The sequence below is a fragment of the Barbus barbus genome, assembly GCF_936440315.1.
Source record: "Barbus barbus genome assembly, chromosome: 3".
Taxonomy (NCBI): domain Eukaryota; kingdom Metazoa; phylum Chordata; class Actinopteri; order Cypriniformes; family Cyprinidae; genus Barbus; species Barbus barbus.
Window position 1 is genome coordinate 27625465 of NC_136731.1, and position 26411 is coordinate 27651875.

Genomic DNA, 26411 nt, shown 5'->3' on the forward strand with positions numbered 1-26411 from the left:
TAAAACAGCCATACAACTCGTGAGTCTCTTCTGAGTGCTCCTACTCACTGTACATCCACTGATGGGAAGCAGAGTGCTTGAACTGTCCACCGAACATGACTAGATTAAATACCTCTCACAGCCTTTAGCCTTTGGTCAATTAAATTAAATCCGGGTTCAGAATTCCACAGAGACCTGCTGCAATAACAAGACCCTCCAGTGGGGAGAAGTTCTGTTGAATTATACGGTTATGACAGCCAGATGAGGTGTGTTTTTTTCCTGTATTGCATTACATACATGTCAAATAGGATGACATCTGGGGGAACAAATATAACATCCTTCTAGCGTGAGCAGTGAAATAATTGATTTTTGAGGGATGTAGTGGTTTTAAAAAATGTTAGAGATGGAAAAGGAAATGGATTTATTTATTATTTTTGTATATATAACGTAAACAGGTGTACAAAGAGTGAATGCTGTTTTTTAAATTGCCATTGGTTTGGATTTTAAATTAGATTTTTCAGTAGCAAATTGGCAATACAATTGGCAACACATCCCAGTGTATTCTCACTGTATTCTTTTTTTATGTTCAATTAGACCCAGGTTTAAATAAGAGACTACAACGTAAAAAAGATATTTGGATATCGCAAAATATAATATTTACTTATACAGTACTTGCATATGATAATAAAATTAACTTGTCATTATTGTATTGTATTCACTATTACAAAATAAGGACAAAGCAATCATAAAATCAGATGCATTTTTGCATGCTGTTTTTTTTTTCTTTTTTTTTTCTTGGCATGTATCTGCAATCAATGCCTGATGCGACTGACAGGCTACACATTATTTTGGCTTGATGAAAAACATGAAATCTTCTGGGGTTATTGGTTTGACAATCCATCTTCGAACCCCACAACTGTTAGCCTGTATTTGATTTTGGGCAAAGTGTAATTTATTTTCTGAAATATATTTTATGTGGCTATTCAGCAATTCATTTTGATGGAGGCAAAATAACTCAAATCTTGATGCATTTTTTTTTTCCTGCTTGCTATCCATTTGCAGGTGCCAGGATCTATCTGTCAAAAAGAAATGTGGGTTATTAGAGCAAGTATGAGCATTTGTGGAAGAAACCTCTGACCTTTAAGAAACTTCTTGAGATTAAAATGCCTGGAATCATTGAGAAACAAAGTAGCAAATGTTAAATGCACCCTGCTTTAGTCAGTCAGCATTCATTCATATCACAAAAGAATTCCGATATTTCACTAATACCATACATTATCTCATAATACAAGGCCAAGCAGTAAGTGGATTGGATTTTAGGATTGATCTTAAGTAAATCAGTTATTAATCAGTTTCTCAGCTTGGAACTGTGGAATTCCACACATAATGGATATAGTTATTGAATCTGCAATACTGTTTTAACAGCTCATTTTCATTCAGTAACATTACAACAAATGTTTCCTTTAGTTTGCTATGGTGTCAGGAACCTTTAAATGAGCTAGTCAACTGAATCAAGAATAAAAATGCAAATGCTGCTGTGTACTACTACAAATAGTCAGTGAAAACTTTAAAGATCATGAAGATCTTAAAAATTCATTATGTATTATCATTTCATCTAGTCAGTAGATAAATTAATCATACATAACATAGGGTGATAATATTTGGTACATGATATTCTGTGTGAATGCTCTGGTGTGATAAAATGTGTTTCACTGTGGTCTGTACTTTAAGCTAGTGATAGGCTTGTAACATCTTTTCAATGTTTTCATTTGCCACAATAATATGCCCATGCATCCTCTTTCTCCCAGACCTGTACACGTATATTTCCACTGCTTTGAGCATTCTCTGTTGATCCCACCTTTGCACATGCCACAATTTTATTATCTATGCTAAACTACTTTTCAGTCAGCAAGTGTGAAAACAAAGCCAAAACCCAGACATTTTAGGCAAATTAGAAATCCGAGCAAGGACATGTCTGAGAAAAGAATATGTATGGTCGTCCTATAGTAAAATGTATTTGAATAATCTTCCTTTAAAAGGATTTCTCAGCAAATATTGAAATATGGTCATTGTACCACATACTTATTTATCGGATTATTTCAAATTAAGTGACACTCCTTTGTAAACCTTTATTATTTTTTTGTGAATATTTTGTAAAGCAGAGGACTCCAGAGAACTGTTATCATAAGGATCATGACAATATGGGTGCACCCTTTCCTTTATTTCACAGTACTTTGTCTGAAAGCAGGTAACATAGTTTTAAGAAATACAAAATAACACTCATTGTGCTCTTGTTTGTATCTGATGCTCTCTGTTGACATATTTCCCAAAATTTCTAAGTTGAATGAGATACAGGAGTGCTACACTATGCAATATAAAAACATGTAGGCTACTTGCTAGAATACCTATAAACCTGGCAGCTGTTGAAATCTACTGAAATGTATTGTCTTTTTAAAAAATGACAACAGATGAAGACTTTTCAAAAACATCAACACTTAAAGAAAAAAGAACATTACAGTTATACAGATATTTCCAGAAGATTAAGGCGGTTTAAATAAAAAAAGAAATTGGACAACCTACAACCTTCCTGCATTTCTCTAAATAGCTGATGTAAAAATCCAATGGCAACAGTTCAGCTGAGTGATTTAGACTTTCTTACTCATGTCTCACCTTTCAGATCAGCAATGATCATCACAGGGTCCATGCAGTGGCATTCAACATTTACAAAAGCATTTTTAGCCGCCAAACAGTAGAAAAGCCTAAAACAATAACCTTAAGTTTATAAACATTTTTTTTCTGATTGGTTAAATATTGTTGACAGAAATGCCAAATGCAAGAAACTGAAAAGAAGTATGAATATCAAAACAAAGCATACAACATGAAAAATGGGGATTATGTGGTTGTAAAAAACAACAACGACAAAAATTGCAAAGAAACTGCAGCTGAAAAGGCTGCTTTATGTATGTAATACATTCATCCATAGGGCTGTTGGCTCGAGACTGGTGGAAACATCTGCAGAAAAATGTGTGATGAGCTGCCACCCAAGCACTTTGGTTCATGATCAGATAACCCCTCACTACTATTAGGCATTGTAAGGTCAAAGCAGAAGTGCATGTTTTGTGGAGTGCTGTACTGGTAAACAAATCAGACATAACTGTGTATCAAAATGTTCTACTTTTCCATTTTTCTTCCACTTTAGCACTGCAATCATGTATGCAGATGTTTCATCTACACCATCCCAACCAAACCGATTTACTTTGTGGTTATGATACACAAATGTAACATCATATCAGCCTTTGTGTAATATTGTGCGGTCTGATCAGTGGCATGGATTAAACAGAAAATTGGCAAAGCAGGGTAGCGTAAACCGTGGCCTAAAGGAAAATATGCCATTTCATTGATCAGTGCAACGTTTATCCATCAGGACGGTAAACATTCATTTAAGGACAGATAATATCACAGGAGCTAACTCCGAAATCCATGGTCTAAACCTGAATCATACACATTATAGATTTTTTTTCTCCATTTTTTAACATCAAACATTGCAAATATAGAAACAGTATCTATACATAGTTCATTTGTATTTAGAACAAACTCAAATATCGGGAGAAAAATGGTCCATAAGTTACAATGGTCCTGCAGAAGAAATACTAAGATTTCAGAAGATGTCTGTCACTGTTGGATTCTTTTTAGTCTCACAGTACACAACAGCAAATCCACTGTCACAGGACTTGGCCATGCGCGTAATCAAATACTAAAAATCCATTTCAACATATATATATTTTATATTTGCAATATATTCTCCTCTTGTTGCTTTAAATAACATCTTTTAATTTTGGTACACAAACCTTTTTCCCTAAGTTGAAATTCACTGTAGTGTAATATTTATCCATTAGAATGTGATTTCACTAGATTAAGGATTCATTCTGGTCCTGTTCATTGTGGTCCATCAAAAATGAAAAAGACACAGACAAACACTTGAGTAGATTAAGATTTATGTTGAGCTGACACTCCCTTCCAGTAATCTAGAATGTCATGCAGGTCTTCATCCTTAGCAAACTGCACTTTTTTCCTCAGAGCGTGGCCTGCAGCCATGTACTCCTCATCTTTGTGTCGCTTGCGATGGAGTTTAAAGCGCTCCCAGATGCTGTGCGACGGTTTGCAGTAGTACTCGGGACTAGACGAGTAACTGAGATTGTGGTACTGGGGAGAGAGCTGCGAGTAAGCCAAGTCTCTGGCACGAGGCCGCGTCAGGGGCTCCAAAATGGAGGTTTTCCGACTATCCGGTTCTTCCAACTCTTCGATTTGGTGGGTGTCGGGGTAAGAGTGCCGATGCTCACTATACTGTCGGATCTTCTCCGCCTCTGCCCTCAGTATCGCAGCGGCGGGCGTGATGGTCAGGATAGTCTCCCCTGTGGGTGAAGTCTTCTCTATGTACTTCGACTCTGACTTGTAGGACGCCTCTGAACGGTAAGGCCTTGGACTCCGCATTGGACCACCAGTGGCTGTACTTGGACGCTTTGGAGAGGCATCTGAAGCGTGATGCCTTTGTAAAGAGTGGTGGTAGCTGTCCTTGTAGACAGGTGACAGGAAGCCAGACTTGCTCTGAGGCTGCTCTGAGATCAGTACCAACTGAGGTTCAGCTGTTGACACGGCACCAGATTTCACCCCTTGGAAGGAGGTGGACTCTGATTTCAGAGCATCTATGCAATTGTTAATAATCTGGTTGACCTTGTCCACCTCCTTTGCGATTGTCGAGATCTCGGCAACTGAGCCTTGGCTGTTGCCAGGCATGGACATCTCACATTCTCTTCGATCTGGGTGCTCCCCTGTTCTCACTTCCATGTAATTCCCTTTGGCCATTTTCGGAGTATCACTGATTTCTTGCAGTTTGTATTGCTCCATTTCACTGCCGGAAGGTAGATAGGGCATGCGGGTCATGCTCTCTCCAGCCATCATTTGCTTTTGAGACATCCTGGATATCGTCCCTCCCTCCAGCTCACCGCCGTATTTAAGCTCAATGATGTTCTTCTTTAAGCTGCCTGCCTTTTTGTGCTTTTCATCTTGTTGTCTCTTTTTTCGCAAGCAGTAATACACAATCCCTAAAACAATTACCATACTGAAAAGACATCCTAAGATAGTCATTATGTAGTGAGTGGCTGTTGCATTACTAGCTACTTTCTCTTTTCCATTCCTAGGCCCAGTGGATAGTGTCAGACAAGTATGATTGAAACGCAGTGAGTTTCTTATGGAAGCCACACAGTAGGTGTAATCGGTGTGGGGTTTCAGGTTTTTCAGTTCAATGTCCTCCTTCTGCCTTTTCAGATTCTGTATATCCGTGAAGAAGCTATTGTTGTACAGGACAAGGATGTACATCTTCTTGTAGGGGTAAGGGATCTGAACATTGATTACTGCATTCGTGTGAGACACTTGCTTGAGTTTCATGATTGGTTTCACATCTAAGTCTATGTATGTGGGACTGATGCTGATTTCCTCCGGTTCAGTCCCTGAAGGACAGTCTTCCAGCCCACACGGCGTCGAGTCTGGAGGATAAGTGGTGGTCTCGGTAGGCACAGGGATGTACGGAGTCACATAGTCCTCCGTGCACACAGTGGACAGCATATGCAGAGCATTCCGGTATGTGGGATTGTTCGGATTCTGGCTTAGGAGACTGTAGCCTGAGACACCTGTGGGAGAATCGCACACCATCCGTTCACTTGTCCTGTTGGGAAAGACCGAGAGCCACTTGACGAACCCCAAAAGCTCACAGGAGCAGTTGAAAGGGTTGGTGTAGAGTTCACAGGTGGTCAGCTTAGTCAGGCTGGTGAAGGTGGACCCATCCAGCACCTGGATGCGGTTCATGGAAAGGTCAATGTTTTCTATGTTTGGGCACTCCCAGAAGGCATTGGGTGTCACAGTCTCAATCAGGTTGGCCTGGAGGTAGAGGTACTGCAGCTTCCCCAAACCCCTGAGAATCCCTTCAGTTAAGTTACGCAACTTATTGAAACCCAACTGGAGAACCTGCAAGTTGAACTGGGCTGAAAAAGCCCCGTCCTCAATATAATTAATCTCATTCTTGGTCAGATTCAGGTATGTGAGGTTGGTAAAGCGGCTAAGGGCAGAGTAGTGGATGCTCTTGATCTTGTTCTCATTCAATCGAAGGTCCACTATGGTGCTGTTGATATGCTGAGGGATGGCCTCATAGGGTGGCTGGTTTTGGCTGCAAATGGCCAGCCATACAAAGCCCTTTTCACCCTCTATGAGCCAACAATCCCCCCTCACTCCACCTATGTGAGTCAGATAGATTATGGCCAAAGACCAGAAGAAGGCACTCTTCACCATGCCTCCAATTCTAGCTCCTGATACCCTCCTGGAAGCCATGAGTGATGCCAGTTGGTAGCAGCTTGGGGTACCACTTGAGTTTGAACTAGGCTGGATGGAGCCTCACAGTATTTAAGTAGGGTAATAAACCCTTTCCCTTTAGCCAAGGGACAAAATGTCCAGTCTCTGGTCCAGAGAATTATTTCACATGAGTTGAGGGTTTCTGCACTGATATGTCAGCCCCTTATTAAACCCGCTGACCATAGCTTATGCATTTACAGGTTAAGTCTCCAATGGAGAAGTTTTCACACTAGTGGAGTGCTAGAGCTGGGTCTTAGTGTTTCACCAATTCAAAATGGCCTGTGCTTATTTCCCCAGGGTAGAGTATTGTTGATGGCTTTCATCCTCTTGTCTTTTCTTCTCTTCCACCATTTTAGTCTCATTTATAGACCCAGAGGTGCACCCTGGATAAGAAAAGAAAAAAAAGGAAGCATTGACTGACGCTCACAAAGTCTTTAAATTAGAAAAGCAATATTCGAAATACAGTTCTACATGCGACAGCGATGACATGGTTCATACCATACAAGAGGTCTGCAATGTATGTGTGCAATAATTCATATCGTTTCATTGTATTTATTTCCCTGACGTATTACTCATATGGACCTGTGGAAGGTAAAATAATAACTTTGTTAGCTGACCATCAATTTATTTTGCACACAATTTTCCTTCCCTTCAGTTCCTGTGACATATTGTTATTATTGGAAACCATTGGCCAATTTCCACCTGACAGATAAAAGAAAACAAAAGTGTCCCTTTTCTCCCTAAATTAACTCAGAGACCATCAAAATGAGCAGAACCAATACTTGGGGGATGAAACAGATTAATTACACTTTTAAAATGTTCAAGTGAAAACAAACAGTACCTCTTAAGACCAGTTTATCAAATTTAAATGCATCCATATTGCATAGTTTGGAAAAATTGCATCTAATCTTTAAGGCTATACATGATTTGGGCCAAAAAATTCACCTGATCAATTACTAAACACAAAACAATTTCATCACAAAAATAATAATACGGGTGATTCTATACTACACAAGCTTTTTTGCCTCCAAAGTTTTATGCAAGCTTTTACTTGATGCTCATTTATTTATGAAATACTCAGCTATGAAGCAGAAGGAAATCACACGGGAATAGTATTTCTTTGAAAGACACTGCCCTCACAGAGAGAAGTTATGTTCCCTGGGGTGGCAGAGACAAGAGGGAGCTTCAGTTCACAGTCATCCCTGGCAGGCTTTGAAACCACATTGAGACAGCTCTAAGCAATGTTGGCAGTATCGCAAATCATTTTCTGAGTTAAGAGAGGATGGGAACTGGTTTGAAAGCAAAGGCCTTTCTTTCCACTGCACTCCTTCTTCTAACCATGGACATAAAGACAATTGCTGTGTGTGTTTTGTGTGTGTGTGTGTAAATGCGAGTATGTATTTTGCAATAACCTGAGTGCTATAAATTGTCCTTATTTCACTTTACTTTTACAGTAAAGGAACAATATATTGTCCTGTAACTAAAAAACCCGTTGTCCTCTATTGGTATGTCAAGTAATGCACATTACCTACATTATCCATCTAATATGAATAAAACTAGAAAAGAACACAACAACGGCAGCACAAAATGAAAGTCATTCATTATTGCACTGTGTCTCCTTGAAGCTGGTGAAAGCTCCTTAAAGCCTCTTCACTAGATGGAGGAATTACGAGTAAAGACAATATTGAATTCTTTACAGTGTTTTCCACTGCACTAAAAGCTCATTCTAATTGCCCTGTCTGACTGATCCACTGTAAGCCATAACTTCAGCTGCTACTTGCTCTGTGAAAGCCACGATGACTGGCAGAGGGGGAGCACTCCGATTTTACACAAGTGAATTATGCAAGGAGGCTTTCACTGAAGAGGAAAAAGCGTTTCTCAAGTGCATAGATGGACATGGTTCATAAAGCTCTCTATGGAAGGCAGGGGATCAATGATGGGATTTTTCTGGGCTTTGCCTGGGTTGCTCACAAGTGATGCATTAGATTGTCTTTGTGTAAGATCACGCTATGGTGTAAACCACAAACAACATTTGATGCATCTTATTAAATCTATTTTAATCATTGTCACTTAACTAAATTCTAACACTGTCTACAGCGGACATGAGAAACAGGCATCAGTTTATTGTTGGGGTTTTGTCATGTCACGACACACAGCATCCAGTGTTGATAACATCACTGATTATAATGGGTTCTATTTATATTCCAATTTAAACCTGCATAAATTGTTTTAGGAAAAGAAAGATAATGTTAAAGAAAAATGACAGAATGAAGAAGAAATATTTATATGTCAGTAACACTGACCATGTCACTCGTTACACTGATTGCTCTTTTTCCACTGAAGCTCAACATGCTCTTTGGACCATCTCATGTTGGAAAACATGACCGATAGATTTTACACAAATTTGTGGAGTTCATGCAGCTTGATTGCTGCTGTCATTAAAACAAAATAATTAGATGCCAAATCAGCTTTTTTTCACTGAAATTGTTTTGATAATATAATATGTAATTATTATTTGTATTTATTTTATTTTAATTATATTTTTCTTTATTTCTTTTAGTTTTATCATATTCTCAGTTCTGGAAAGCGAAATAAACAAATTTTCATTTATGATCATATAAATCATATTTTCCCACATACTATTGTTGTTCACAAGAGTTGATAATATCATCGCAGTGACTAGTGAGCGACATGCAAGAGTTGGACAAGGAAACAGGCGATGCGGTTATTTATAGAAATACGTGTGTACACATGACAAATGCACCCACATTTCCCCCTTGAGATTTCAAGCTTGCAAGATTCTCTGTGTCTGTCACTGAAATATTACGTTCATGACAAACTATGAAACACTGAAGTGATTTGTTTTGATAGATATTACCAGCTTCATCAGAACAAGAAAGAGACTTTTCATAATTTGCATGTACAAAAATAAAAATGGTGAAAATGCTAAAATGTAACATTCAGACATTAATTTACTTGTACATAAACTTTATAATATTGTTTTTGTACCATTGTAACCATTTAAATGCAGTTCTTGTCAGTCAACTGACAAATGTATTGCTGTGGACTAATTTTCAATGACATGCAAATGCATACAAGATTTTGACTTCTAAAGCCACTGTTTGTTTAATCAACAGTTTAGTTGTCTTCCATTAAATATTGCAAATATTGATATAGGCGGTTAATTAATCAGCAAGCATGATGCACGTAATTTTATTCCATTTTGTTTTGTTTTATTTTATTGGTAGTCAGCTTTCATTTTAATTAATGCCAGTGAACCGAAGCCAACATTCTTTTAACTGCCACTTCCCTGGCACACTGCAATCAAAATAGGCTCCTCATGTGGTGAAAATTCAAAATTCTAGTGTCTGCCTGTGAAGAAATTTTCCCATGCAACCCCATCACAAAGAGATTGTAAATTTATTTCCCTGATGTTCCCATTCTTAAGTGTGTGAAAGGCAACTGGGCCACTGTAAAATAGTGTATTAACAGTCAGTAGGGTAATGTAATTGGAAATTTTCACAAAAAAAAACAAAACATAAGTCTTCCCCTTGAGAGCTCCTATTATTTTCTGAAGCTCAGCACCATGTACCCGCCTCACCTGCTCACGGCCCATATTTTTCTCTGGCGACTGATAGGACATTGACAGGACAGGCAGGTGACGGGCTGATAGACAGCTTCATCATGCCACACTGCTTTCTGGGTGGTTTAATCCTCGGCCCGTGCCGCTACTTGCTTTCATCTGGCCTGTCCAAACAGATATCCTGCTGCCCAGAATGGCAGCTGCTGACACAAGAGCCCTCAGTGTCACGGACATGTGCAGAGCAGGAACCTCGGCAGGTGGATATATTCTATGGTGGATGGAGATCAGAATGACAGCTCAAGGTAATGGAGGCTACAGCACTGATCAGTCGGATCCATCAATGACACTTAAAGGTCAGAGGTCATCTTAGTCAGATTACATTTCTCTGTTTGACTTGTCTTTTTTCAGACCTGCAAGCTAGTGTCTACGTTAATAAGATTGAAGTCAGACATTGAGAAGATTAACCACGGGACAAGACAGATGTGCACTGACAAACTTTTAGCATAGGATGTATGGTTCAGTATTTTTAAAAACAAAAAAGACTTTCCACAAGGGTTGTCTTTTTATTACTCAGTGAACCTTTTTACTTAGTTTCCTGTTTGCAACATAGCACACTAGGGGTGTTTTAGACAAGCAGCAGAAATCTTTTTCGGTGTGTTAGAATCAAATCTGTTTAGATGTTTGTAGTCTGAAGAGCACAAAAATGTGAAATAAAAAAAACACACATGAAACCATTTCTATTTATCTGTATCAATTTTTAAATTAGTTAAGATTCCAAGCTGTTTTTCTTCATTCAGGACAAAACATATGATGCACCAGAGATTGTGATATTGCCTGGAACTGCACTGAATACTGCCATTTTCATTCACTTACTCTTTGCTTTAAATGACTCTTACTGTATACTGAGCAGTGAATATTGATTGAGTGAACCAATGTTTGCTTCTTAGCAATATGCAGACTTACACTAGCATTCAAACATTTGAGGTTTTTAGGATTATTTAATGTTTTTGAAAGAAGAATTTTATGCTGATCAATGCATTAATTAGATTTTTTTTTAATTACAGAAAAAACAGCAATATTGTGACATATCATTACAATTAAAATATGTGCTTTCTATTTTAATATATATTCTATTGTTGTTATGGCAAAGCTGAATTTCCAGCAGCCAAATCTTCAAATGTCACATGATCCTTCAGAAACCATTGCTGATTTACTACTTAAAAAACATTTCTTATTATTAGTTGTGCTGCTTAATATTTTTGTGGAAACAGTGATACTGTCAGGATTGTGGACTGTATTGTGTGTGTTTTGCTCCCCATGTGTTCCCGGTGACCCAGTTTTTCCCTCATGTTGATTGTGTTTATTTGATTCCGGGTGTGTCTCGTCGTCTTCCCCAATTATCCTGTGTTTAAAAGCCCCAGTCCTTCTATTAGTGTTTGTCGGTTCTGAACGTCTTTCCTGGTGTTTCCTTTGTTGCCTATGTGTGTGGACTATTAAAGACCGTGTTTTAAAGTACTCCTCACTTCCTTGCTCCTAGTGAAAGTGAAAAGAAGTGAAAGTCGTGACGTATTGTCAAGTATGGTGACCCATACTCGAAATTGGTGCTCTGCGTTTAACCCATCCAAGTGCACACACACAGCAGTGAGTAGTGAACAAATGCACACACACACACACACACACACACACACCGTGAACACACACCCGGAGCAGTGGGCAGCCATGCTGCAGCGCCCGGGGAGCAGTTGGGGGTTCGGTGCCTTGCTCAAGGGCACCTCAGTCGTGGTATTGAGGGTGGAGAGAGCGCTGGACATTCCCTCCCCCCACCTACAATCCCTGCCGGCCGGGGACTCGAGCCCGCAACCTTTCGATTACGAGTCCGACTCTCTAACCATTAGGCCACGACTTCCCCACAAACTGTGAACTGTGACAGATAAATTTTTTCAGGATTATTTATTTTATGAATAGAACGTTCAAAAGAACTGTGATTATTTGAAGTAGAAAAAATTTGTGAAAGCCAAGTACTGTCATGACACTCTAGATGGTGCAGGCTGATGGCTGTTCTTAACACAAACTGAAGATATTCACAGTATTAACTACTCAACACAAGCTCATTGGTTCATGTTGCATCTGCTGGCTAGCATTCACTAGAGCAGTTTGCAGCGTCCTGTCAGATTTCCACTGAAACCCTCCACCTTCCCCAGCTTCACCTGTACAGATCTTTTTATGAGTCATTATATATGCTATTCAGCAGCAGTATGTCTTCAATACTCACAGCAGCGTATCTGCATATGTATTGGAAGTAGCAAATTCCGGTAACTGTAGCAGCAGCAATAATCTATAACAACAGCAATAACCAACAGCAGCAGCAGCAGCAGCAGCAGCAAGGTAGCAGATCTATTCCGCCAAGACCAAATAACAAACCGCATATCCATTACCATGCTTAAATTAAGTTGCCATGATAGAACTTTAAAAAGTCTTTATTGGCACTTTTTGTGTTTAATGCATCCTTGCTAAATAAAAATGTTCATTGTAAAATAATGCATGTTTTCAAGCTACTTCTTTCCCTTCAGTGCACACATGCATGTGGAGGAGGAGCCTATACTAATCAACCACAGAGTCCGGTGTGCTTCTTAAAGACACACTAACAAATGACAATACATTACATTCATCTCTTTAAAATAATCATATATCTTTTTAACTTTTGAGTGGCAGTGTGAATTCCTTTAATCTGTTGGTACACTGGATATTATCAACACTGTCATGCATATTTTCATATCATATTTTGTCACCTACACAATTCTGAAACTATCCTGAAGTTCAGATTTGAAAAACATAAAAATGTTTAGCATTTAAAAAGGGCCAATGCCTTATTTCTGCCACTAACTGTTTTGTTGGCTCTGTGTCGACTAGTTGTGAATCACATGCTGTTCACAAACTCTCCCAGTGCAGCTACATTGCATTCGTTTTGTATAGTAAACTGTAATAGCCAAATTTATTTTTGGAATTACATAAAAGTGAAAATAAAGTGATCCCAGAGGGCATTGCATTCACAAAGCAAAAACAAACTGCGGGTATCTGAGGTCATTCACATACAAGCTTCAATTCGTGCCAACCACCCTGAAACTAATGAAGAAGCATATAGAAACTATAAGTGTGTCATGGCTGTTTTTTGTATTGTAAATGACAACGCAAGCAACACATGTGACGATATCCACACTTGTTTCTCACCCATGTCATCTCAGTTGTGCAGACACTTTCCACTCACACATTCTCTGTCAATGTACAGCTTGTATAAACAGCAATGTATGTTGCACAGTATGTTGAGTCATTTACACAAAGTAAACAATGACCCACCGACTAGTAAAAAGTCACACAAACCATAAAGCAAAGTATTAATCTGAGAATTTGCAGGGGTTTTAATATAGGTTCATACATTTATGAATTAAACATAAAAGGCATAAAATTTCATAATCTACAAACATTTGTGTTTGAATAAATCCACTTTTGATCCATTTCAGAGAGCCAGTGAGAGTGAAATCTTGACAACAGGACAGAGTTATAGAGTAGCCAGTGTTAACAGTTGTTTTGTCTGAATCCGAATGAGGCCCGAGGGAGGGATTATATGGAATTGTTATTCAGTGTCGGCTGGGTTTACATTTAGAATTAACAGCAGTTTACCAACAATGCACATCTCTATCCTAAACTCAAACATTATGCCAAGCATTACCGCCTCCCTTCCCGCAAATCTTTGCACTCTCATTGGTCTGTTCTGCATGTCCATACACACATATTAATGACTCTCGCTCTGCATATGCCATTAGTGGCTGCTGGCAGGCAGGGTTACCGAAATTCACTTTGTTTTCAGGGGTGCCTAAGGAGGAGTACGGACAGCCATGTGTTGAGAGCTACTTGGCATGAGCTATTGGATGGATGTGAAATTGGTTGGACTGAAAAACCTGTCTGGATGTGTCCAGAGCCTCTCACATCAGTAATGGTGCTATGCAGTGACATGACCATAGTTTGGGTTGGAACAGCATTTGATATGGATCCTGAGTCCCTCTGAACAGATGCTTCCCATACAAACAGGAAGAATGAGGCAACTTTGGTACAGGGACTAGAATTCACTTATGGTCTTAAAGGGATCCCAGCAGGCACCGGACGTCAATATGACGTCAGATTGACGTTGGACCCCAACGTCGGAGAGACGTTGTATTTTGGTTGAAAGTGAAAATCGGGTTGACGTCAGAACCCAACGTCAGATTGACGTCGGAACCCAACGTCAGATTGACGTCGGAACCCAACGTCAGATTGACGTCGGAACCCAACGTCGGAGAGACGTTGTATTTTGGTTGAAAGTGAAAATCGGGTTGACGTCAGAACCCAACGTCAGATTGACGTCAGAACCCAACGTCGGAGAGACGTTGTATTTTGGTTGAAAGTGAAAATCGGGTTGACGTCAGAACCCAACGTCAAATTGACGTCAGAACCCAACGTCAGATTGACGTCGGAACCCAACGTCAGATTGATGTCAATCTCCAACGTTGGACAGACGTTGTATTTTGGTTGAAAATGAAAATCGGGTTGACGTCAGAACCCAACGTCAGATTGACGTCAATCTCCGACGTTGGACAGACGTTGCATTTTGGTTGAAAATGAAAATCGGGTTGACGTCAGAACCCAACGTCAGATTGACGTCAATCTCCGACGTTGGACAGACGTTGCATTTTGGTTGAAAATGAAAATCGGGTTGACGTCAGAACCCAACGTCAGATTGACGTCAATCTCCGACGTTGGACAGACGTTGCATTTTGGTTGAAAATGAAAATCGGGTTGACGTCAGAACCCAACGTCAGAATGATGTCAGAACCCAACGTCAGATTGACGTCAATCTCCAACGTTGGACAGACGTTGTATTTTGGTTGAAAATGAAAATCGGGTTGACGTCAGAACCCAACGTCAGATTGACGTCAATCTCCAACGTTGGACAGACGTTGCATTTTGGTTGAAAATGAAAATCGGGTTGACGTCAGAACCCAACGTCAGGCTGATGTCAGAACCCAACGTCAGATTGACGTCAATCTCCGACGTTGGACAGATGTTGTATTTTGGTTGAAAATGAAAATCGGGTTGACGTCAGAATCCAACGTCAGACTGATGTCAAAACCCAACGTCAAATTGACGTCAATCTCCGACGTTGGACAGACGTTGTATTTTGGTTGAAAATGAAAATCGGGTTGACGTCAGAACCCAACGTCAGATTGATGTCAGAACCCAACGTCAGAACCCAACGTTGGACAGACGTTGTATTTTGGTTGAAAATGAAAATCAGGTTGACGTCAGAACCCAACGTCAGAATGATGTCAGAACCCAACGTCAGATTGACGTCAATCTCCAACGTTGGACAGACGTTGTATTTTGGTTGAAAATGAAAATCGGGTTGACGTCAGAATCCAACGTCAGATTGACGTCAATCTCCAACGTTGGACAGACGTTGCATTTTGGTTGAAAATGAAAATCGGGTTGACGTCAGAACCCAACGTCAGGCTGATGTCAGAACCCAACGTCAGATTGACGTCAATCTCCGACGTTGGACAGACGTTGTATTTTGGTTGAAAATGAAAATCGGGTTGACGTCAGAATCCAACGTCAGACTGATGTCAAAACCCAACGTCAAATTGACGTCAATCTCCGACGTTGGACAGACGTTGTATTTTGGTTGAAAATGAAAATCGGGTTGACGTCAGAACCCAACGTCAGATTGATGTCAGAACCCAACGTTGGACAGACGTTGTATTTTGGTTGAAAATGAAAATCAGGTTGACGTCAGAACCCAACGTCAAATTGATGTCAGAACCCAACGTCAGAACCCAACGTTGGACAGATGTTGTATTTTGGGTGAAAATGAAAAATGCAACATCTATCCAACATTAGAGGTTGAGGTCAATCTTACATTAAGTTCTGATGTCAACCTGATTTTTGTCAGCCTCCAACAGTGGACAAACACTGCATTACATCCCTATCGAAACTGGCCATTACCACATTTGTTATCAACCTGTGAATACAAAAGGAAGAGGAGTTAAATGTCCAAATAATTAATTATACATAACACATTATGAACCGCTTGTTATAGTTTGTGTTAGGTTTGTCATATCTAATGTAGATGTCACATTGGTTGTACTGTGGTGCTAGATGGAAGATCATGGGCCCACCCAAATTGCTATGCTTTTATCTTCTGAAGACAAAACTGATATTGCGAAACCTAAAACCTTCCTGGTGTTAATGCTAAAAGGCAGTGAGGAAAAATCTCTAATCATTCACTTGGGTCTGTTGTATGTACACAAAAGTGAGAGAACAAACAACTGACTGAGCAAATTATGACTCTTATATGGTACCAAAAGCAATGTTTTGGGATATTTCACAGTATGAGTTCAGTAATATCAGCAGTCTGTCATTATTTTGTAAGTTGGCAATATTAGCACACATTTGCAAACAAGGCTTGACATTAACATAGAATCATCCCGTATTTAAGGCATATGAATGGTATTCCACATTACATCGATATGAGCGTGGTTTGTCCCATTTTTTTATTTACTTCAGTTTTATGTTTTTTGTTTGGCAACCGTTACTGCCAGTCATTTGACCGTTTCTTTATTTTTTTAACAGTGTAAAACTTACTTTATGGATTTTTTACTGACCAATTAAATAAAGTGATATCACTAAACCGTGTACAGAGGAACACTGTCCTTTCACAGATTTTCCTAGATTATTATGATCAAACGCATTCAATAAAGTGCTAAAAGTAAAATACTAGCCTAAACGTTCTACAGAGAAACACTTCTTATTTTACAGCTTATTAAAAAACAAAAAATTATAGTGTTAAAGGATGCTGACAATTGTAAATTAATAAAAGTTTTATTTTGAAAGACAAAATACAAAGTCTCTACATATACTGTACAAAACTGAAAATGCAATCATTCAGTTTTTGAAGTAAAACAGTGCAAATTTGAAAGGAAATACATTTCAAATACATTTCAACATTTAAAATACTGCACCAATTAACAGAACAGTTTGATGAGAAGTTAATGAGTTGAATTAAATATTCTCAGCACAAGAAATACAAAACATCTACAAGTTTCAAACGACTATTAATTCTAAAGGCTGGATTACACTACATGACTTTTCAAATCTGAACAGATTTTTAAAACACTAGGCATCATACATACAGTCAGGTCCATAAATATTGGGACATCGACACAATTCTAACATTTTTGGCTCTATACACCACCACAATGGATTTCAAATGAAACGAACAAGATGTGCTTTAACTGCACACTGTCAGCTTTAATTTGAGGGTATTTACATCCAAATCAGGTGAACGGTGTAGGAATTACAACAGTTTGCATATGTGCCTCCCACTTGTTAAGGGACCAAAAGTAATGGGACAATTGGCTTCTCAGCCGTTCCATGGCCAGGTGTGTGTTACTCCCTCACTATCCCAATTACAAGGAGCAGATAAAATGTCCAGAGTTAATTTCAAGTGTGCTATTTGCATTTGGAATCTGTTGCTGTCAACTGTCAAGATGAGATCCAAAGAGCTGTCACTATCAGTGAAGCAAGCCATCATTAGGCTGAAAAAACAAAACAAACCCATCAGAGAGATGGCAAAAACATTAGGCGTGGCCAAAACAACTGTTTGGAACATTCTTAAAAAGAAGGAACGCACCGGTGAGTTCAGCAACACCAAAAGACCCGGAAGACCACGGAAAACAACTGTGGTGGATGGCCAAAGAATTCTTTCCCTGGTGAAGAAAACACCCTTCACAACAGTTGGCCAGATCAAGAACACTCTCCAGGAGGTAGGTGTATGTGTGTCAAAGTCAACAATCAAGAGAAGACTTCACCAGAGTGAATACAGAGGGTTCACCACAAGATGTAAACCATTGGTGAGCCTCAAAAACAGGAAGGCCAGATTAGAGTTTGCCAAACGGCATCGAAAAAAGCCTTCACAGTTCTGGAACAACATCCTATGGACAGATGAGACCAAGATCAACTTGTACCAGAGTGATGGGAAGAGAAGAGTATGGAGAAGGAAAGGAACTGCTCATGATCCTAAGCATACCACCTCATCAGTGAAGCATGGTGGTGGTAGTGTCATGGCGTGGGCATGTATGGCTGCCAGTGGAACTGGTTCTCTTGTATTTATTGATGATGTGACTGCTGACAAAAGCAGCAGGATGAATTCTGAAGTGTTTCGGGCAATATTATCTGCTCATATTCAGCCAAATGCTTCAGAACTCACTGGACGGCGCTTCACAGTGCAGATGGACAATGACCCAAAGCATACTGCAAAAGCAACCAAAGAGTTTTTGAAGGGAAAGAAGTGGACTGTTATGCAATGGCCAAGTCAATCACCTGACCTGAATCCGATTGAGCATCCATTTCACTTGCTGAAGACCAAACTGAAGGGAAAATGCCCCAAGAACAAGCAGGAACTGAAGACGGTTGCAGTAGAGGCCTGGCAGAGCATCACCAGGGATGAAACCCAGCGTCTGGTGATGTCTATGCGTTCCAGACTTCAGGCTGTAATTGACTGCAAAGGATTTGCAACCAAGTATTAAAAAGTGAAAGTTTGATTTGATTATTATTCTGTCCCATTACTTTTGGTCCCTTAACAAGTGGGAGGCACATATACAAACTGTTGTAATTCCTACACCGTTCACCTGATTTGGATGTAAATACCCTCAAATTAAAGCTGACAGTCTGCAGTTAAAGCACATCTTGTTCGTTTCATTTGAAATCCATTGTGGTGGTGTATAGAGCCAAAAATGTTAGAATTGTGTTGATGTCCCAATATTTATGGACCTGGCTGTATACTGACTTTGTAAATCGTGACAAAGGAAAACTGGGCATCATACACAACATGACCGAGGATCATACACTACCAGACTTTAAAGTTGTTCCGAGCACAACAAACTCACTCAGAAACATGAGCCTTGGAGACGCGTGACAAATGGAAACAATATACGTTCTAAAATCGGCTGAAAATATCAAACATTTTTGATATCCTCCAACTGGATAGAATCTGAGTCTGAAGCTAAAAAACCGGAGTCTGTGACTATCAAATCTACAGACTGGCTCTGACTTTCGGCAACTAGTGTCAACTTCTCCAGACTGTAAATTGGCGGAAAATCAGGACAAAAAACGTGTAGTGTATTCCAGGCCTAATTATATATGATGCCCAGCTTTCCTTTGTCATTATTTACAAAATCGGTAAGTGTATGATGCCTGGTGATTTAAAAATCTGTTCAGATTTTTAAAAGTCGTGTAGTGTATTCCAGGCTTAAAGGGATACTCCACCCCAAAATGAAAATTGTCATTAATCACTTACCCCCATGTTGTTCCAAGCCTGTAAAAGCTTCATTCATCTTCGGAACACAATTTAAGATATTTTGGATGAAACCCGGGAGGCTTGTGTCTGTCCCATTGACTGCCAAGTAAATTACACTGTCAAGGTCCAGAAAAGTATGAAACACATTGTCAGAATATGTTATGTAATGTTATGAAGCGATGAGAATACTTTTTATATAGAAATACAACAAAAATAATGACTTTATTCAACAATTAGGCACCGTAACGTCTCCTCTGCATCAGCACAGCGCCATTTTGGAGATTATGCCCTGGACGCAAAACACATACACTCTTCTGTATCAGCCTTGACACAGGGATGCGCTGTTTCATCCAAAATATCTTAAATTGTATTCAGAAGACGAACAAAGCTTTTATGGGTTTGGAACGACATGGTGGTAATTGATTAATGACAAAATTTTCATTTTGGGGTGGAGTATCTCTTTAAAACTGTTTCATTATTCAGATGTAAATTTGTGTAAACAAATTTCCTGAAGAGGAATTCTTGAGAAGCAATTGAAAAAATTAGGGTTAGTATCATAATTTTTTTATTTTAAAAAGATTGTGCAGGGAACTGTACTTTAGCTTGTATTATCCCAATCAGGTTTATAGTGTTTTTATCAATATTCTATTGACCCTTTTGGGCTCCAATATAGCTCTGATAATATATGTGGAAAAAAATTACATTGTATTTTAATCCTGAATACTAGCTACACAAGTGTAATAAAAAGTAAAATCAAAACATACAAATAAAGGTCCATGATTCTGCACCAGAAGTGACAGACACAGTAGATAAAGAGCAGTCCTCCAAATCTGAAGTAATCAGCTGGATCCTTGCTGCATCTGGGGGTTAAATAAATGCAAAAAAAAAAGACAACAGATTTATTGAAAAGTCCTTAAAAAGGAGGATTCCATTTGTGTACCTTTTCTTTAAACAACATTTGACATTATGAGATATTCTGACTAATTTAATTATTTAGCTGTGACCTAATGGTTAGAGAGGCAGACTTGTAGTCTGAAGGTCATGGGTTCGAGTCTCAGTCCTGGCAGGAAACCCACTAGTGTAAACAGGGCTTGAGGTACCCTTGAGCAAGTTACAAGTTAAACCTACTTGTAATTATAAACACATTTACATTTAGCAGACGCTTTTATCCAAAGCGGCTTACATTGCATTCAAGTTACAGTTTCTACATTTTTATCAGCTCTTGCTTTCCCTGGGAATCGAACCCATGATCTTGGCGTTGCTAGCGCCATGCTCTACTATTTGAGCTACAGGAAATACAAATAAAGAAATGAGTATTCACAACAAATAACTTTTCCCAGATGTAAAAAATGGCAATTAGTACACTAAAAAAAATAAATATAATATTTTTATCAATTGCTAAAATGCTAATACCTGTATATTTATAACTAATAAAATTATTAATCTGTTTACACTGCTTTTCTATCACACGTCGGTGATGTCTAACAAATGTACTTGAGGAGATCATTAAATTACTCAAGTATCTTCATACTTCATCCACCTTATTCCTAAACGCAGAAGTAAGCCTATGGGCGAGACTTCAAGTTCATTAGCCTTAAATAACAATAACAACATGCAGTAAATAGTAAAACTGTTTGTATTACAAACCAGTGTGTTCATAATTAAGATAATACACTAAAATAATATGGTATGACAAACCAATTTGCAATATCAAGCAGCAAAACGAGCAGTTCTGTATAGCTAAAAAAGTAAAAATATCTGGAAGCAAGACCCATAAAATCTATAAATGGGCCATTTTTATGTGAAGAATAAGGTGAATATGATGTCATCATTTACTCACTTATGTCTTTTCCAACCTGCATAACTGACTTTTTTTTTCTGTGGAACACAAAAGAAGATTAAAAAAGACATGAGGGTTAGAAAATGATGAGGGAGTTTTGATTTTGAGTGAGCTAAACTCAAGAATTAAGTTTGAATCAGAGTGGTGCCTTGGTGCAGAGTTTGCCTGCTTTGCCCATGTTCACATATAACGGCACATGATCATTAAAGTATTATGAATACTCACTTTTACAGAAGATCATATGGCAGAAGATTTTCAATCCCAAAACCTCTGGACCATGAGAGGGGAAACACACACACACACACACACACACACACACACACGAATATTTAACAGGTTTAATAAAACAATAGTAATTGTTGACTTACTGACAGAGACAGACAGGCTTACAAAAAGTTTGGCTAACGTTACTCACCAGCTTTATACAAACACTTAGCAGTAAATTGGATCCGAAAGCATGGTAGTATTCTTCAGGTGGTTTCATGATCTCTCTGTTGAACACATGTCAGTTGTTCATGTTCCAGAGTGAGACATTTTATTTGACAATAAAATAACAATATTGTTATTTTTACTATTTCATTCTGTTATTAAAAATAAGATCAGCAAAAGGCGGCCTTCAGTACTTAACTCATATTAAGGTCCAGCTCCCGCTATTTATTCTGTCATTCATGTATATGTATCTATTACATAAACCTCCAGAACTTGTAGTACTAACGCTACGCGGATATATTTACATTTCGCGATATAAAAACAACAACAACGAGTCACTTTTAATCATTCCCAAGACATCGTCACACAGCCTTATCTGGACAGTATTAAAACATAATAACAAAACACAGAAACAGATTATGTCATCGCGATTATCATATCACTTTAACAGTAACAAAAAAACAATTATAAGAGGTACTTACCTTCTGTGTTTCCATTATGTGTCCATAGCCATTGTGTCTGTGTTCTCAATCGACACCGCATAACTCAAAATCGGTCAAAATAATAACTCATCTGTCAGATATGAGACAATCATGTGAAAGCCATTCCTAGAGCACTGAACGGAGCAGGACTGCAGATAAACAGAGCTGCAGTAACGACTGAGGTGAACTTTCAAATCTGAGCGGGAGGAGGCGTGCCCTGCTGTCATTGGTCAGATTCCTGGATGACATTCAGATTAACCAATCACGAACAAAGCAACATAGAGAGACGTCAAACAACTTTGTAACTGTAGAAAAAAATGTTTTAAACAAAAGATAGCAAATATGTATTGATTTTTTTTTTTTTAGGCTGTTACATGTAAGTAATTGGTAAAATTGTGTTTTCACTTATGCTCACAACCAGGGGCAGGCACATCTGTGCCATTCACTATTCACCTATAATTTCCATATGAATTTATAGTTAAAATAGGGTTAGGTTTAGGAGTACAGAGAAGGTGTGTACACGTCTGGCTATACTTGTAAATTACAGTTTCATTCACATGACCAATGATGACCCTTTTGAACTTTAACAAATCCCTTGCCTCAACTGTATAACTCTTATGCCTAAATGCAGCTGTGCCTACAACTGTGGCATTTTCTATATCTGACCCTTTGCTGTAAGTGTTACACCACCTGTTGGTTTAGGTTTATTCCTTTGTCCACAGTAACACTTACTAAAAACACTGTCATAATTGCAACATTTGTCTACAGATTACACTGTTGACTGCAGTGGCAATGCTGTTACAGCATTCGTGGTATGGGAAAATGTAAACGAAATGTTGATGTGCGACTAATTCAACAATAATTGAGGCCTATGATAATGAATGTACTCTTATTCATTTCATCACTGTATTGCTTGCAACAGCAAATGACTCCGTGGTTATGCAGTCACCTCACAGCAAGGTGTTTCCATAACGCAGACATGCACATTTGACAAATTGAGGATTCTACATTTTCCATATTTAAATGTATGTTTTCTACAAATTGCATGGAATGTATGCATTCCAGTCCTCTCAGACCCTTTTCTCTATGCTCTTGTTTTTTTCTCATTTCAAATTTCTCAGTAGATATAGGGTTTCTCTCACACAAATAACAAATGTATACTCTGATCAGATAACATACCAATATTTTTCGATGGCTGTATGACGTGATTGTGAAGTCAACATCTAATGATGTTAGAGTTTGACACTGAGTGAGCATTACCAATATGATGTCTAGGAGACGTTGGGTTTTGGTTGCCATACCTGACGACTGTATATGAGTATTTGATATCAATATGAACCTGGCTTAAGATGTTGGCTTGACGTTGGATTTTGGTTATTTTTTGCCACAACCTAATACTAACTATAGATCAACGTCAAATTATGTTATAATTTGACGTTGTGTGGACGTTACCATTATGACGTCTAGGCGACGTTGGGTTTTGGTTGCCATACCTGACGACTCTATATCAGTATTTGACGTCAATATGACGTTGGCTTAAGAAGTTGGCTCGACGTTGGATTTTGGTTAGTTAATGCCACAACCTAAAAACAACGTCAAATGATGTTAGAATCTGACGTTGTGTGGACGTTACCATTATGACGTCTAGGTGACGTTGGGTTTTGGTTGCCATACCTGATGACTGTATATCAGTATTTGACGTCAATATGACGTTGGCTTGAGACGTTGGCTCGACGTTGGATTTTGGTTAGTTAATGCCACAACCTAAAAACAACTGAAGATCAACATCAAATGATGTTAGAATCTGACGTTGTGTGGACGTTACCATTATGACGTCTAGGCGACGTTGAGTTTTGGATGCCATACCTGACGACTGTATATCAGTATTTGACGTCAATATGACGTTGGCTTAAGACGTTGGCTCGACGTTGGATTTTGGTTAGTTAATGCCACAACCTAAAAACAACTGAAGATCAACGTCAAATGATGTTAGAATCTGACGTTGTGTGGACGTTACCATTATGACGTCTAGGCGACGTTGAGTTTTGGATGCCATACCCAACGAATGTATATCAGTATTTGACGTCAATATGACGTTGGCTTTAGACGTTGGCTCGACGTTGGATTTTGGTTAGTTAATGCCACAACCTAAAAACAACGTCAAATGATGTTAGAATCTGACGTTGTGTGGACGTTACCATTATGACGTCTAGCCGACGTTGGGTTTTGGTTGCCATACCTGACCACTGTATATCAGTATTTGACGTCAATATGACGTTGGCTTAAGACGTTGGCTCGACGTTGGATTTTGGTTAGTTAATGCCACAACCTAAAAACAACGTCAAATGATGTTAGAATCTGACGTTGTGTGGACGTTACCATTATGACGTCTAGGCGACGTTGGGTTTTGGTTGCCATACCTGACCACTGTATATCAGTATTTGACGTCAATATGACGTTGGCTTTAGACGTTGGCTCGACGTTGGATTTTGGTTAGATAATGCCACAACCTAAAAACAACGTCAAATGATGTTAGAATCTGACGTTGTGTGGACGTTACCATTATGACGTCTAGCCGACGTTGGGTTTTGGTTGCCATACCTGACGACTGTATATCAGTATTTGACGTCAATATGACGTTGGCTTTAGACGTTGGCTCGACGTTGGATTTTGGTTAGTTAATGCCACAACCTAAAAACAACGTCAAATGATGTTAGAATCTGACGTTGTGTGGACGTTACCATTATGACGTCTAGGCGACGTTGGGTTTTGGTTGCCATACCTGACCACTGTATATCAGTATTTGACGTCAATATGACGTTGGCTCAAGACGTTGGCTCGACGTTGGATTTTGGTTAGTTAATGCCACGACCTAAAAACAACGTCAAATGATGTTAGAATCTGACGTTGTGTGGACGTTACATTATGACGTCTAGCCGACGTTGGGTTTTGGTTGCCATACCTGACCACTGTATATCAGTATTTGACGTCAATATGACGTTGGCTTAAGACGTTGGCTCGACGTTGGATTTTGGTTAGTTAATGCCACAACCTAAAAACAACGTCAAATGATGTTAGAATCTGACGTTGTGTGGACGTTACCATTGTGACGTCTAGGCGACGTTGGGTTTTGGTTGCCATAACCGACGACTGTATATCAGTATTTGACGTCAATATGACGTTGGCTTTAGACGTTGGCTCGACGTTGGATTTTGGTTAGTTAATGCCACAACCTAAAAACAACGTCAAATGATGTTAGAATCTGACGTTGTGTGGACGTTACCATTATGACGTCTAGCCGACGTTGGGTTTTGGTTGCCATACCTGACCACTGTATATCAGTATTTGACGTCAATATGACGTTGGCTTTAGACGTTGGCTCGACGTTGGATTTTGGTTAGTTAATGCCACAACCTAAAAACAACGTCAAATGATGTTAGAATCTGACGTTGTGTGGACGTTACCATTATGACGTCTAGGCGACGTTGGGTTTTGGTTGCCATACCTGACCACTGTATATCAGTATTTGACGTCAATATGACGTTGGCTTTAGACGTTGGCTCGACGTTGGATTTTGGTTAGTTAATGCCACAACCTAAAAACAACGTCAAATGATGTTAGAATCTGACGTTGTGTGGACGTTACCATTGTGACGTCTAGGCGACGTTGGGTTTTGGTTGCCATAACCGACGACTGTATATCAGTATTTGACGTCAATATGACGTTGGCTTTAGACGTTGGCTCGACGTTGGATTTTGGTTAGTTAATGCCACAACCTAAAAACAACGTCAAATGATGTTAGAATCTGACGTTGTGTGGACGTTACCATTATGACGTCTAGCCGACGTTGGGTTTTGGTTGCCATACCTGACCACTGTACATCAGTATTTGACGTCAATATGACGTTGGCTTTAGACGTTGGCTCGACGTTGGATTTTGGTTAGTTAATGCCACAACCTAAAAACAACGTCAAATGATGTTAGAATCTGACGTTGTGTAGACGTTACCATTATGACGTCTAGCCGACGTTGGGTTTTGGTTGCCATACCTGACCACTGTATATCAGTATTTGACGTCAATATGACGTTGGCTTTAGACGTTGGCTCGACGTTGGATTTTGGTTAGTTAATGCCACAACCTAAAAACAACGTCAAATGATGTTAGAATCTGACGTTGTGTGGACGTTACCATTATGACGTCTAGGCGACGTTGGGTTTTGGTTGCCATACCTGACCACTGTATATCAGTATTTGACGTCAATATGACGTTGGCTTTAGACGTTGGCTCGACGTTGGATTTTGGTTAGTT

At 39.1% G+C, this 26411-nt stretch overlaps 1 protein-coding gene across 1 annotated transcript in view; it reads right to left on the reverse strand.

Moving 5' to 3' along the window:
- Nucleotides 1–2182: 2182 nt before the first annotated feature.
- Nucleotides 2183–26411, reverse strand: part of LOC306844800 (protein ELFN1-like) — a 131411-nt gene continuing 107182 nt past the window's right edge. Inside the window, exon 3 of the mRNA XM_079377174.1 lies at nt 2183–6764. Coding sequence (XP_079233300.1) covers nt 3967–6360 — 2394 coding nt within the window. The 5' untranslated portion in view covers nt 6361–6764 and the 3' untranslated portion in view covers nt 2183–3966. The remainder of the gene's footprint in view (nt 6765–26411) is intronic.